The 15,406-nt window shown below is 38.2% G+C and overlaps 1 protein-coding gene across 8 annotated transcripts in view; it reads right to left on the bottom strand.

The window, feature by feature from the left end:
• LOC108696525 (agrin) overlaps positions 1–15,406 on the bottom strand; it is a 291,780-nt gene that overhangs the window by 37,237 nt on the left and 239,137 nt on the right. For all 8 annotated transcript variants that reach the window (XM_041569323.1, XM_041569326.1, XM_041569324.1 and 5 more), the window contains 6 exons: positions 14,709–14,852; positions 13,606–13,730; positions 11,891–11,996; positions 10,946–11,296; positions 8,661–8,822; positions 7,117–7,244 (listed from right to left, as the gene is read on the bottom strand). In XM_041569323.1, coding sequence (XP_041425257.1) covers positions 7,117–7,244; positions 8,661–8,822; positions 10,946–11,296; positions 11,891–11,996; positions 13,606–13,730; positions 14,709–14,852 — 1,016 coding nt within the window. The remainder of the gene's footprint in view (positions 1–7,116; positions 7,245–8,660; positions 8,823–10,945; positions 11,297–11,890; positions 11,997–13,605; positions 13,731–14,708; positions 14,853–15,406) is intronic.

Genomic DNA, 15,406 nt, shown 5'->3' on the forward strand with positions numbered 1-15,406 from the left:
ATCCCAAGTAGTGGATTCGGTGCATCCCTAGAAATAAGATTTAATAAGGCTACTGAAATGGGAATTAATTTCTATTAATGTAAACGTAAAAGTAGGCTAAAATAATTGCTCCAAAGGTCGCGCTCACCTTTCTGCCAAGCCATGGGTTGCTTTACTTATTACCTATCTATTGCTATATATTAATGAATACAAACAAGTATATTCTGAGACAATTGGTCTCCAATGTTTATATTTTGTGATTTTCAAACTGGTTCCTAGAGTCCAGTTTACCTTAGCAACCATGCAGTGCATTTAATAAGAGACTGGAAGATGAATAAGAGAGGTTCCATATAGAAAGATAAATAATAAAATTGTACTGGAGTCAGTGGGTCAGATTTGAGAGCTGGAAGGAATCGGAAAAAAATAAACCAACTGAAAATTTGAATATGGTATTCCTCACCATAATTACATTTATGAACTACACATTTAAGTACATGTGCCAGATGGGTAAAGTACAGTACTCTCACAACATGGCACCTATTTGAAAAACAAGGATTGGCAATAGTGAGGGCGAATTTATTCGCAAGGCGCGAATTTGCCCGTTTTGCCGCCAGCTAAATTCATCAATAAACGGACACCCATTGACTTTAATGGGCACAGTCGTCAAATTTAATGCTGGCGCCCATTTTGATGGCGGTGAATTGTCGCCAGCGGCAAAATCGTGTTTCACAAATTTTTCGACAGTTTCACAAATGTTGCGGGAAATTTGCGAAATTCGTGGCAAATCTAAACTGGACAAATTCGCCCTTCAATAATTGCCAGTAAACTAGCAGGCCCGGATTTGTGGAGAGGCCACCAAGGCCTGGGCCTAGGGCAGCAGGATTTTAGGGGGCGGCATGCTGTCCAACTACACCCACATTGGTTCAGAAACACTGGGAATGAGCAGGATATACAATAGATTTTAAAATCTTCTATGCACCAATCCCCATTGCTTTGGTCCCAATGATGAAAATCTGAGGGAGGGATCGGGGGCGATGAACTACAGCGGGCCTAGGGGTGACCTCTATGTAAATCCAGCCCTGTAAACAAACTTTGTACCATGAAGAGGGAGCACTAAGAAGCTATTTATAACCACTGGTGTATGTCATGCCATACTCACTCACATATGAGCTTGAGAAGAGATTTATGTTTTATCTGGGTTATGTGCAGACACCGGCAAAGTTTGCCCTGGACCTGTAACCCATAGCAACCAAACATGTAATGCCACAGTGGAGCGATAATTGAGAATGTAAACATCCGACTGGTTGCTATGGTGACAGGGCTAGGGCAAACATTGCATGTGTTTGTGCATAACCCTGTATGCATCTTGCAAGCTGTATTAATGACTTTAATGAGTTGGTCAGAAAAACAGCATCTCACGTCTTTTAATGAGAGCTCGATTCATTTAAATACAGCACAAAAATATCAAAATGGCAAAGATTTTTTTTTTTTACTCCAAACCACATTACCCAGCAAATATAACATTCCAATTTCCCGAATAAAAAACCACATTGTTAATAGGAGCGACAACAGAGATTTACAGCTATTCTTTCTGCTGTGCCACTGGCTGCCTCCCTGCTTCATAGTCAGGCAGATAAGGGCTATCTCTACTTTCCATCTCTCTCTGGCTCAGAAATGCCATCCCTGGGAACAATACCACTACTAATTCTTCTCAGACAGAGCTTCGGCAGATAATACTCTCCATCTGCAGTGGCAGGGATTGCTGTCATGCAAGTCACACAGCCACTGAATGTTTCATGGGAAGAAAAGCTCATAGTAAGGAATTGAAATTAGAGAAGGGACCCTACCCACTGTCTCATTGCGCAGGCAGTAGCTGTCATTTTCATATCCACAGATCATTTTTCATATGATGTCACACCATATCAGAAATAAAACCAGAAATAAAGATATTGTTTTTTGTTTTATCATGTGTTGGGTGCCATAATGTTATTCTGATAAGCAAATACATCCCATCCATGAGTTCAAATCAAACAGATATGTTCTTCCATTATCTAAATCGTGTAGCTCATAATAAAAAGATAAGAACCCCATGGCAACCAAAAGCCAGTCACACAGTCCAAAACTAAGACTTCTAAATAGCCATTGGCAAAACTATTGGGACCCTTTACAATACATAAAAACTAATCAGATGTTTCCTTTACTATACAAGACCAATACAAGCTGACAGTTTACTATGAAGTACTAGACTTAAAGGGTCTGACCACACAAGCATATTCTGGGAGATTAGTCACCCCAGTGACAAATATCCTCTTGTTCAGGGCGACAATCTCCCGGAAATGCCTTCCCTGCCCTCTGCCGAATTTCCCCGAATCTGCTCGTGTGGCAAGACCCTTAAGTTAACTTATTCTTTATAGTTTTAATTATTTGCCTTTTTCTTTTGACTCTTTCCAGTTTTCAAATGAGTGTCACTGGCCCCATCTAAAAACAAATGCTCTGTAAGGCTACACATGTATTGTTATTGCTACTACTTATTACTCATCTTTCTATTCAGTTCCTCTCCTATTCATATTCCAGTCTCTTATTCAAATCAACGCATGGTTGGTAGGGTAATCTGGACCCTAGCAACCAGAGCTGCTGAATAAAATACTAAATAACTCAAAAACCACAAATAAAACAAAAAATGAAAACCAACTGCAAATTGTCTCAGAATATTACTCTCTGCGTCATACTAAAAGTTAACTCAAAGGTGAACAACGCCTTGAAGTCAAACTCTGCTCGTGTTGCTATATTGAACATGCACACTAGCGTATGTACAAAACACAAATCTTATCCTTGGGTAAGCAATTGAATGTTTGCAATATTTTGGAACTGAGGCACAGCATTTTTTAAAATGTATAAATTGGAGGGATGAATCAGAGAGGGGCAAACAAAGCATACAATGCAGTGTGAAAGTACAGATAGTTCTGTAGAAAATTACAATATGTATTCAAAGCTACCACAAAGCAAACTGCTGCACAAGGAATGTACTTGTAAAGAGAAAGCCAAAAGAAGAGAATCGGAAAACAAACAAAAGCCAACAAAGGCAAGCAGATGGGAGATAAGCCTAAAGAGATATTTTAGCTATCACTTTTGGGCTGTCATTTCTAAACCTAATTCAAAAGCATCCTCCTCTCCACATCAATACTCTAGTGACCATACAGCTGAAAGTCTCTTCTAAAGTTGTTGATATCTCAAAAGCTCTCATTTTCTTTGTTCTCTATTTAAATATGTATACGGGTAACATCACATAGGGCACCTGTGATTACATCCTGCAGTTAAAAACCACTTCATTGGGAAATGCCAGAGGATGAAGGTGAGAGAGCATTTTTTGTGATAATTCTAGACCGAAACCCATTCACATCTACAGTTCCTGACGTTTTCCATTTAAGTGAAAACAACACAGGAGGTGATCACAGGCATGTTTAAGTTGGCTGAAATACGGTGGCTGAGAAGCGCCAAGTGTGACATTCCTTTCAAGTATAGGTTCTGTATAGATAAATATCATTATAGCCTCTATTTCATTAAAACCATATACAGATTTAATTTCCCTATTTAACTATTATGTCTGTGGTTTGAGGCAAAAATCTTATTTATCCCAGGGACAAGCTGATGTCAGAAAGTGCTAGTTAAAATTCCCTAAATCGAAGCTGGTCATAGATGTTGAGATTATGAGACCACGATTATCTCGGAACGATCGTACGAATTGTCCATCAACTAAAAAGACCAATTTGCCAGGAAAACAAAGGGTAGCAGTCTGCTTGGCCCTGCAAACATAGATAGATTGCACTGGGACCAACAAAGATTTTTTAACCTGGCTGATCAATTTCCAAACAGATGTCGGCCGAAAAATCGTAAGATGTTCGATCGTTGGAATTCCACTAACTGCACGATAATTTCGAAGCATTTCGCTAAAATCCGTTGTTCGGCAAGAGAAATCTTTGCATCTATGGGGACCGTAATGGCCTCTTTTTTCCCAGTTTCATCTAGTGAGGCAATATGGTCGCCACAGCCTGCCGTGCCTAATAAAACTGTGAACAAAGTTGCACCCACAGTGAGTAAGCCTTAGTTCTTTTCTTTCAGTCCCACTGATTCTCTGTTCAGTGCTTCATTTATGCATACCTCCCAACATTTTGGAAGTAAAAAGAGGGACAAAAATGTTTTTCACACGTTGAACAGCAAAATGTGTTGACCACGCCCCTTTCTTTGGCCACACCCCCTAATTACCATGTTCATTTTACAAAATTTGGCAGGTTATGAAAGTTTGAAAATATTTCTCCTTATCTAAACTGTTTTTTTAATGCCTCAAAATTGTTACAAAGTATCATATTTGTACCTGTTAGCTGCTCTGGGCTCTCTGCTAAAAGCCAATTAAGTGAGAAACTTTGTTTCTTTTTCTGGCTGTTCAGTGCAAAGAAAGTAGGGACTTTCCAGTACAAATGAGGGACTACCGGTTGAGCTGTGAAAAGAGGGACTGTCCCTCTGAAAAAGAGACAGTTGGGAGGTATGTTTATGCAGATACACTGAATTTCAATGCACACAAAATGCACACACATAGTTCAGTACTACCCATCTAAATAACTTAAAAAAGAGGCAATGTTACCTTTAACCACTGATGTGATCACTAGTCTACACTGTCCAAATTGTATGGGAAGGAGACCTTCAACCCCCTTACTTGCTCTCAGATACCTGAATCAGTAATCTAATATGTGGAATACATTAGAATTCACAGTACAAAAAAGAGAAAGGACTGGAGTCCAGCGAGGAACAATTTTCCTTGCTATTATAGTGGGCTCTGCACTTGCTTACTATGATACAAGAACAGGGTGAGTATCCCATGTATTTGAACATTTGTGAGGAGAGGGTTGCAACATGAGATGTAAAATGAGGCTGTCAGGTAAAATAAAGCAAGGAGAAACGATAATACAAAAGGTTGAGGTTATGTCTGACATCATAAATGTGTTTTGTAGCTGGTGAGAGGCTACAATTGCCAACATCCTCCTTTATCAGTTGACTAAACAATACTTGGAGCTGTAAACCTGCAAAGAGCTGCAGAAAATGAATGGGTGCCTTTTGCAACTTAAAACGATTCTGTCATGATTTTATGGTGACGTTTCTATTTCTAAATTACACTGTTTACATTGCTAATAATGAGCTATACCATTTATAATTCTATTCTTGAACCAATAAATGTAGTTTTAGTTGTAATATCAGTGTGTAGGCACCCATCTCGGGTGATTTCCATGGACTTCACCATGGAACTACTTTCAGATAAGCTACTGTTTCGCCTCTTCAATGCAAATGAAGGGAGAAGTCGTGGTTGGACTCAGGTTTTACTATTGAGGGCTATTTGCATTTCTACCACTAGGTGAGGCACAGGAGCGTTTTTAGCAATGCAACTATCAGGAAGCTGTTATCTTGTTACCTTCCCTTTGTTCTATTGATAGGCTGCTGGGGGAAAAAGGGAAGGAACTTGCAGCATAGACTAAAGTTTATCAGACCACAAGTCACATGGGTAACTAAGAACATGTCTACCTTCACGTCAGAGTTCAGAATGACATATTAAGAAAAAATTGTTTGTTCTTTTGAAAAATGGATTTCAATGCAGGAGGAGAACTAATAACTTTTTTGTAAAAAAAACCAAAAACGTTTTCAAGTGACAGAATCCCATTAAGGTGACAATGGTCAAAATTTCCACCCATGCATTAAATGATAATTATAATGAAAATTATAGATCATCTGAGAAGACACCTTGCTGTTCAAACTCAAATTCTGGCCTTTTATATTGTCAGTATATTCCTCAGTGTTTCTAATATCCATGAAATTTGCAGTGGGCATTCATTATTCCTTATTATGCAAAGCTAATACTCTGCGTTCCCTGGCTTGTTTAACAGCCTGTTGAACTAAACTCATCGACCACTGCAAATATATTTGTTTGTACATGATTAAGTATATATGAATGTTCAGACAACGATTACACCAGTCTCAGTCTGGGCTTTACTGTTCTGCATTTAAATATCTAATACACAGACCATTAAAGTATATTAAATTTAGATTCAAATGTCATTAGGTGAATTACCCTACCTCTTACTTCTGCCACAGTTTTCCAGCTTTAACAACGCGTTATTTAAATTATGCCCTTTACAAACAGACAAGGCTGCAGGTTGAGAGACTTGTTTCATTTTCAGACCGTAGTCATTGGCCTTTACCTTGTAAACGTGTTCACAGTGAAGACATTTTAATCATTATTTAAACATAGATTGACTATTGCATTATAAGTGGTCTTATAATTCAGTAGAATGTTTACCCAGTGTGATAGACACAGCACTTTTTTCCCAAGACATTCAGTTACACTGATTTAAGGTAGGCAATGTGCCTCAGCATATACTAATGATCCATTTAAAGACAGAATAATATAGTCAGAATAGTGAATGGTATTTTACAAGTATAGAATGTGTTGGTAAAATCCTATGTATAAAACCAATGGTTTTATGCCAGGGTCACTTTAAGGGGCCAATTCATTAACTTCGAGTGAAGGAATAGAAGAAAAAAAACTTCGAATTTCGAAGTGTTTTTATCGAATGGGCTACTTCGACCTTCGACTACGACTTCGAAACGAAGGATTCGAACTAAAAATCGTTCGACTATTCGGCCATTCGATAGTCGAAGTACTGTCTCTTTAAGAAAAAACTCGACCCCCTAGTTCGCCACCTAAAAGCTACCGAACCCAATGTTAGCCTATGGGGAAGGTCCCCATAGGCTTGCCTAACTTTTTTTGGTTGAAGGATAATCCTTCGATTGTTGGATTAAAATCCTTCGAATCGTTCGATTCGAAGGACTTAATCGTTCGATCGAACGATTATTCCTTCGATCGTTCAATCGAAGTATTTGCACAAAATCCTTCGACTTCGATATTCGAAGTCGAAGGATTTTCATTCCCCAGTCGAATATCGAGGGTTAATTAACCCTCGATATTCGACCCTTGATGAATTTGCCCCTAATTGTTCCATGTTAGGGTGTGCTGTTTTGAATACACCTTTACATACTCAATGAAAACTATAGCTGGGTGCCAATCAAACTGAATGTGTTTTGATTACTTACTGCATTCTCAATGCTTCTGGCAGTTTCTCCAAACAGCTCAGACTTGTAATCTGACATCTCTGGTGTGTAGAACACCTCTTGTCCCTCCAACTCTTCAACAATGAGGACACCTTGGAAAATTTTGGTTTCTGCAGTTGGGAGACAAAAATAAATATATGTCACTGTTGGATATCAAAAAACAACACAAAGTCACTCAACGGCTGCCTAATTGTCTCCCCTATTCCCTTTTGGGTGGTGAGTGGCAGCATGGGCAGTGCCTGGCATAAGGTTAGTAGCATGGTGCAGATCTGAACTATGAAAGGTTAGTAAGTGGGTGCAAGTGATTCTGAGTGGATATGGCTCCATCCAGTGGCTGGAGGACCAAGTAGCACAGCACTTTACCAGGTACAGTAATTCCTCATGAGAGGCGGCTTAGCTGGAAGCCTTTACTAGCTGGGCAACAAGAAAGACAAATTAGCCAAAAGCAGGTAGACAAACAGAGAGGAATCAAACAGACATACATATGCACAGAGAAATCAAATCTGAGGCAAACCTACCTTCAGACCTGCCAGCTAAGGATTTTGTAATTGTGATAAGGAATACACTGAATTATTACTATTTATAGCATTATCTTGCAATTATTATTTAATTTTATTAATCTGTGATATTTTCTTCTCAGATCTCAAAACACTGTGATCTTGGTGGAGAGAATATTTAATTTGATCCATCCATAGCGTGTGCACATTCTAAGCCTGAGAATTAGCTCTATTTAGCCCGTGCACTCTCTATTGATAATGTGTGCCATGGGTTGCCTGTAACTCTCTATTGCTTTTAAATTAATTATATATTTTTATGAAAAATATATTTACATGCTGTCAGGGGTACTACAATCTGCCAAAGGCTAGAATGATTAAATACTTTGGTAGTTCCTTCACCAAGGAGAAAAATATGCTGCAGTCTCATTTACTCATGATTAGTGTTGGTTATTGATCAAGCAGAACCCCACAACCCACCCCTACATGGTATAACACAATAAAAATACAGCCCTCATCCCTTATAAACTATTATTAAATTAAATACTTAAAGTAATAAAAATAATACATTTTGGTTTTCTTGAAGCAATGTTTCAGTTAAGTAAAAGAAAGCTTGTTATTTCTGGAAAAAAAAACTTATTCCAAAGATAAAGTAGCATCTAACATGGCATTATATAATGTTATATTAAGCAACTTGGACTTCTACTATGGCCATCTTCTGTCCTAATGGTTCCTGCTGAGACGTCAGATTTCCACCTTACCATGCCCAAAAACGGGACTATGCTGATAATTATTAAATATATAAAATATATAACATTAATATCTAATAGACATGTTTGTTTCCCTTGTACCTCAATTAACTATAACTATTCACTGTTGGTTTTATAGAAACAGGCAAGCCAGGTATTTACTGAACTTTCTTTCCAGCACTTCACCAAAGCCATGAAACATAAATAACTGTCTGGAACCAAATAATTCAGTCTACAATGAATAATATACATAGAATAACACTTCCATAGCTGATTTGCTTACTTGGGCAATTTGTTCCTTCTGCATCATTAGCTGGGGTCTTTCCATCAGAGCAGCATCCTAGAGGTGTGTTATAGCAGCTGGCTCTTTCTATGACTGTGGTGGTTACAAAATCTCTCTTCTCTTCAGCTTCTTCCTGTTGTTCATTCTCTGCATCAAATGGCTCTACCAAAGTATAACAGCAACAGGTACTTACAAGCATGAAATAAAATAGACCTGTGCTTCTTTCAAGCTTCTTGTCTTTGTGAAAAAAGGGTCAGATTTATCAAGGGTCGAATTTTGAAGTAATGGAAGTTTTTTTTGAACTCCCATAACTTCGAAATTCTAATAAAAAAAGACCAACTGAAACTTGTTAAAAAAATCTAAGCTTTTTTCTGTCTTTTTTTTTTGACGCACGCCGCCATACAAGTCTATGGGTGTCATTTTTTTGGTGAAACGAGGCGAAAATATTTGCCCATCCCTAGTCATATTTGATTGAATTTGATTCAAAGTATTTTTAAAAAAAAACCTTAGATTTTTCAAAGTCCACCAATTGACTCCAAATATGTTCTAGGAGGTTCCCATAAAGGCTGAAACAGCAATTCGCTGGTTTAAGATGGCGAATGGTCAAAGTTTTAAAGAGACAGTACATGATCAATTTTGATATTTACATTTTTTTTTCAAATTTGAATTTAATTTGGACTATTCCCTAGTCGAAGTACACACAAATAGCTTTTTTTACTTCAAATTTTCACTTCAACCCTTGCTAAATCTACCCCTAAGTGTTTGTAAGGCAGATTAATTTTTCAAACAGAAGGTAACCCAGTGAAATGTGCTCTGCACAACAAAGGGTTCATACAGACTTTTAAGTCTCCCTTTGTAGATTTAAAGGTTAGATAGCATGTTCTGTATTATTGAACAGACCAGTTTAACCAAAAAAATCTTATTTGGGACTATAAGGAGGCTATTTACTAAAATCCAAATTTATCTCATATTTTATTAAAAAAAACTACGACCAAACTTCCATGACCGATTTTAAATTATTAATTAATAAAAAACTAGATTTAATTGGATTGCAAAAAAACTCGATAAAATCGAACAGAAACCAAAATCGCTCGAATTTATCGAGCTTTGTTGGAATCGCTTGAAGTTTTTGCATAAAAGCCCAGTAAAAGTAAAAATTTTCAGCCTAAACCCAGCACAGACCACAAAAACGACAAATTGAGATAGGTGCCTCTGCCATTGACTTATACAGGACCTCGACAGGTCTGAGATGGCGGATTTTTGAATTCAGGCTTTTTGCAGCATTGGGGTATAATAAATCTCCAATAATTCTAGTTTTTTTTCCCTTAAAAAATTTAAATTTTCTAGTGAAAAAAAACTTGTATCTTTCAAGATTTTAATAAATAACCTCCTAGGTTTGTGACAGTCCAATTTATTTTTTAAACTAAACTTCATTTTAATGTAACTATACAACTATTTATTTGGGACAGTCACCCAAAAGGAAAATATATCTACTATACAAAGAGTGTTTGTCTGCAAACTGCTAAGCTGCCCTGTGTGTGTAGTGTTACATATTATCTCTTGCTTATCATATTATAACACACATTATAACAAATGACTGCAGTTAAAATATTGTTTATATTTCTTTCACTTTTCCTTGTATAGACAGAAAATAAAGAGTTGATTCTATACACCAAACATCCCTCCTGTATTTGAGTTATACATACAGTATATATGAGAGGTGCCTTTACCCAACAACTGCTGTTTTTTTGGTAAATACTTGTGGGTCAGCTTTACTGAGTGATACAAACTACAAGTAGCTGCCATAGGCCGTGTGTTTAATATTCTGGTGAATAGAAAGCAGCAGCTAGTGTTGAAGGGCTATTTGCCTGGTTACCCCTGAGAAGGGTAAAGGTATTGTGTGCAGACCTTATAAACAGTTTGGCTGAAGGCAGATGGTGAAGTTTTTCTTCTGGCATATTACAGCAGTTGGGGAAGCCCCAAAACCTTGAATGGGAGGTGGCAGTGGCAGTTTAGGTACCTTCTCTTCCATCTGAAATATGCCAATGGAAAATACACCCATGTGTATTTTTTGTATTGTTTCTTTTTGTATATGAAAATCTTGGAGAAAAAACCTTGATCATGGAAAAAAATCAATTATTAAATGTTTTTTTTACAATTGCGTCTAAATAATATATCTGCCCCTAAACATTTTTGTTGTCTGCAATACAGCTTACTTCCTTGCCTCTTTTTGGGAAGAAAGCATATCTTTACGTTAATAAACCATTGGGTATTAATACACTCACCTTCGGGTTCAACACCACTTAAATCCCGATCACCGCTAGCTTCTAGCTCCTCATCCCCACTGCCACTTCCTGATTCATCATAAATCTGAGACACAGTGGGGTGGACTGTGGGAATGGTGACGGCTGGCCTAACGGTAGAAGTGTGAGCTTTATGCGTCTGAGTCACTGTTCTCATTGTGCTGCTGGAAAATGGACTGAGTGATGTGGCCTCAAAGACTAACTGGAAGGAATCTGTCTTTTTCTTGGACTTTGAGGTCTTTGCGGTTCCTGGGGTTGGCAGAGTCCGAACTATAGGTGGAGAGGGTGTTCCTGTTGGACTCAATGTCTGAAGGTTGGCATGAGTAACAGTCTCTGTAATAAAAGAGAAGAATGTATATCAAACCTATCCGGTAATAATTTTTAAATGCTTAAGGGCAAGGCTACACTAGCGGCTAAATCCCTAACAATTTAATGACATTAGAATTCAGTATATACAGTAAGATAAAAGTGGGATGGTTTTTCAGTGACTGATAGTTGCAGCCTGTACACACCCCAAGCACATAGCCATAACATATGAATAATACTGGCTTCTATTAGCAAGTCACAATTCACAATGACCCTGCTGAGAAGTCAGTAGTTCCATCGCAGTGGCTTATCTGCTTGCCCATGTTAACCTTTCTTGTTAACCTCGTTGATGTAATGGCATCTTTATCCCACGTAACACTTGCCTTTTCTGGAGGATAATCGAGAATTTCTACAAAAACTCTATTAAGATGTCACAAGGATTGAGGCTTTTAAATCTGTTATTTGATACAAAGATTACTAAGAGTTCATAAGAATACTAAAACAGACATGCACACTACAGTTGTAGCAAGGTGATTAAGAATATCTGTAAAATACATGATGACAGTACAGAAGGTTGTGTTAGATAAGTACTGACCAATAACCTTCACCCAAAATACTGACCTTGGCACGGTCCAGTGTGTTTTACTGTGATAGTCCGGCCCTGACGGCAAGCAATGGTTTTCAACTGGCACCAGTCTCCGTATGTCACACCATCAGAACCACAGACCTAAAAGATGTAAAGGGAGTAATGGAAATATTACATTTGTCTTGCCAAGTCCCTAACATAAATTGGACTCTGTGAAAAGTCAAGGATAATTACTCTATTATATTATTATAACAGGTGCGGTGTTTGCTGCAGGTCCAGGAACTAATATGGACCAATAGGATATTTGCTTGCAACAAGCAGAGCAGTAAATCCTATTTTCTGATTGGCTGCAGTGAGATACTAGAACTGACTGAATTGTTGCACCCTTTTACACCCTCTTGTAGCTTAGCAGCAGTCACGCTGAAAAATAGGGTACAGTACCATTAATTAATACCTTGGTATGTGTGATTTCTAATCAAATCACTTGTAAAAAAATAAGTCTACTTTAAAAGGAAGTCATGCTAATGAAGCATGATTTTCTTTTCATAAGTTGTCAATTTTACACCTACTTTTAATGTATATATGGGAATATATAAAGAACAATGATTTAAATGTATTGGCAGAAACAGCTAATTTAATTATATATGGCACTGTGTGTGATTTAACATATTTCTGTCACTTCATATAGATTCTAAACATGGCAAATCCAATGCACTTCCGTGCGTACTACCTGCAGTTAAATATGGGCCAACACAATTTTAATTGGTGTTGCCATGGTTACATCACAAAAATAGCCCGTCACTGAGAAAAAAAAAACATTGCTGTGCAAGCTTTTTCATATGCAATATGGAATTTGATATAATCAGTTTATGACTTAAAAGCATTGCTACAAAATTGGAAACAAATAGTGAAAAACAGGTGAAAAATCCGAAAAAATCATGAAAATCTGTTTTTTTCCCGCAAAGCAAAATTTAGGGAGATTTTGATAATAAATAAGTGCATAAAACCTGAGTGGATTTGTAGCAGAAAATATAGAGATAAATTCAGACTTTAATACATAACCCCCTAAATGTTTAAATTAGTTTTAGCAGACTATTAAGGTATGGAGATCCATAATTATGGAAAGACGCCTTATCCGGGAAACCCCAGGTCCTGGGCACTGGAATCTGTTATCCAGGCTACTTGGGACCTGTCATTTTCTGGATCTTTTCCAGAGCTTTCCATAATTTGGATCTCCATATCTTAAGTCTACTAAAAAAATCATTTAAAAATCATCAAACCCAATGGGATTGTTTGCCTCCAGTAAGGATTCATTATATCTAATCTAAAGGATCTAATTTTTAAAAATGTGAATAATATTATTAAAAATTGAGTCTATGGGAGATGGCTTTCCTGTAATACAGAACTTTCTGGATAACAGGTTTCTGGGTTATGGATCCCATACCTTTATGAGTATGAGGGCTTTGAACACTGTTCAGGAATGATTCACTGTTCAAGATTTGCTCCAGGTATTTATGTTATCCAGGTGACTTGTGCCACAGATTCTCATATTATAAAAAGCAATTACATTGTATAAAGACAACTACACATACTGTACTTTATCTCCTACATAACAGCACATCATGTGCTTAACTCTTCCCCCACCAAGAAGTATGTAGGGAGTTCTGCAACAGTAGGCAAGTGCTAAAAGCAGTCTATCCCCAATCTACGGAAATACGATGAGGCCTTTAGTGGGTGCTAGCAATCCTACCTTTGTGAGATTAGCCTCAGCGCACAGCGGAGATGGGCATTCGCAGTGAGCAAATCCTCCAACTATCACACAAGTTGCCCCAAACTGGCATTTGATGGCATTGCAAGATTTAGGAGCTGAAGGATCTGGAAAACAGTTGAAAACATTATCTATAAACATATAGAGATCACCATATGGCAGTCTCCTACAGCAGCAGAAAGAAGACAGGCTGGGGCTGACTACATGCCACGGCTGACATTTGCTGACCACATGAACATACAGCAGGCAGTTAGTTACACAAAACCAATTTGAGAGATTGCCATATGAAGTATAACTTTTACATGCATTTAATGCAAAATGTCTTGGAAGGCATAACTAGAGATTAAACTCCCTATCCAGCAGCAGCATGTGGCAGCTACTCCTGCACCCAGGGACAAGCCAGTCTGCAGCTTCCCAGTCCCTGTAAGTGCACAGCATTTGTGGCAGGGAGTAAAGGAGAACACGTTACTGAATCTTGGCAAATGTAGTATGCATGCCATTCGTTTATTTTAAACATAGTATTGAAATTGGCAGCATTTCAGCTTGGCTTCATGGAATATCCACTGCTACAGGTCTCCAGTTGTAATGAACTTAGCCAATTAACAGCCATCCGAGATTCGAATTCACAACAGCAGAAAACACTGATGAATTTGGCATCTCAGAGTTAGGATTTCCAGATTAACATTTTATTTCCAAGTTCAGCTTGCCGGGCTGCTAAACTACCACACAGCTGAGTTTAAAAACAATAATTTGTCATTCAGCGGAATTTCTGCTTTCATATAATTCACTACTGAGTACAAGGAAGGAAAATGGCAGGACTGGATAAATAAAGCAGTGACGATGTTTCTAAATGCGGTTCCTATGGTCAGTTTGCTTGGGGGCATAGATTGTATATACATTTACATTTCCAAAGTACAGTGACTGGCAGCCTATGGCTCTCCTGGTGAGAATAATGGCATCTGTAGTTCGTTCTAGTGTTTGGCACATAGTTTTATGACACATAAATTGCATTCATTAGCTGAAGAGTTGTGTCAGTTCTTCAGAGGCTAAATACACATATTTCAGCTCCCCCAGCATGTATTTACCTTTCTCACAGCCTGTAAGGCCAGGCTTGCGTCCATCAGGGCACTGGCTGCACTTTAAGCCGGAGATTCCTGTTTTGCATGAACAAAGTCCTGTCATCTGCTCACAGTCATCACGAACGGCACCGACTGGGTCACAGTTACAAGCTAGTGGGAAGCAGAGACGTAGAACACCCATTAAAACCCAACAGCAAGGTGAGGGCCTCATGCCTTTTGGAATGACTTATGCTCAGCACATAATTTCACATCAGCAGAATATAAATGAGAATCAAAGTTTATTTTTACTTCCATTACTCTGGGTCAAGTTTTAAAAACAAACAACATGGAGCAGTGTCGGACTGGCCCACCGGGATACCAGGAAAAGTCCCAGTGGGCCAAGGTGTCAGTGGGCCCTCATGCTGCTAAACATTTGGCCTATTTCAAGGTTATTCCCTATTTCTATGAGAAAAAGAGGCTAAATAGATGGAATAATAGATTATAGTATGTAAAGAAAAGAGATTAGGAGAATAGAGGCTGAGTGAGGAGAGGAAGAATAATAGTACTGACAGTGGGCCCCTGGTCTAAGATTAACTGGTGGGCCCCTAGTTAAAGGTTTTTTGGTGGGCCCCTGGTGTCCCAGTCCGATACTGACATGGAGAAATTTGGTTCTTTAGTCCTCTAATGAAGGTAGGAATACATGACCACAGCAGATGCAGGGAAAT

This window comes from Xenopus laevis, chromosome 7L, assembly GCF_017654675.1.
Source record: "Xenopus laevis strain J_2021 chromosome 7L, Xenopus_laevis_v10.1, whole genome shotgun sequence".
In the NCBI taxonomy this organism is placed as follows: Eukaryota; Metazoa; Chordata; class Amphibia; order Anura; family Pipidae; genus Xenopus; species Xenopus laevis.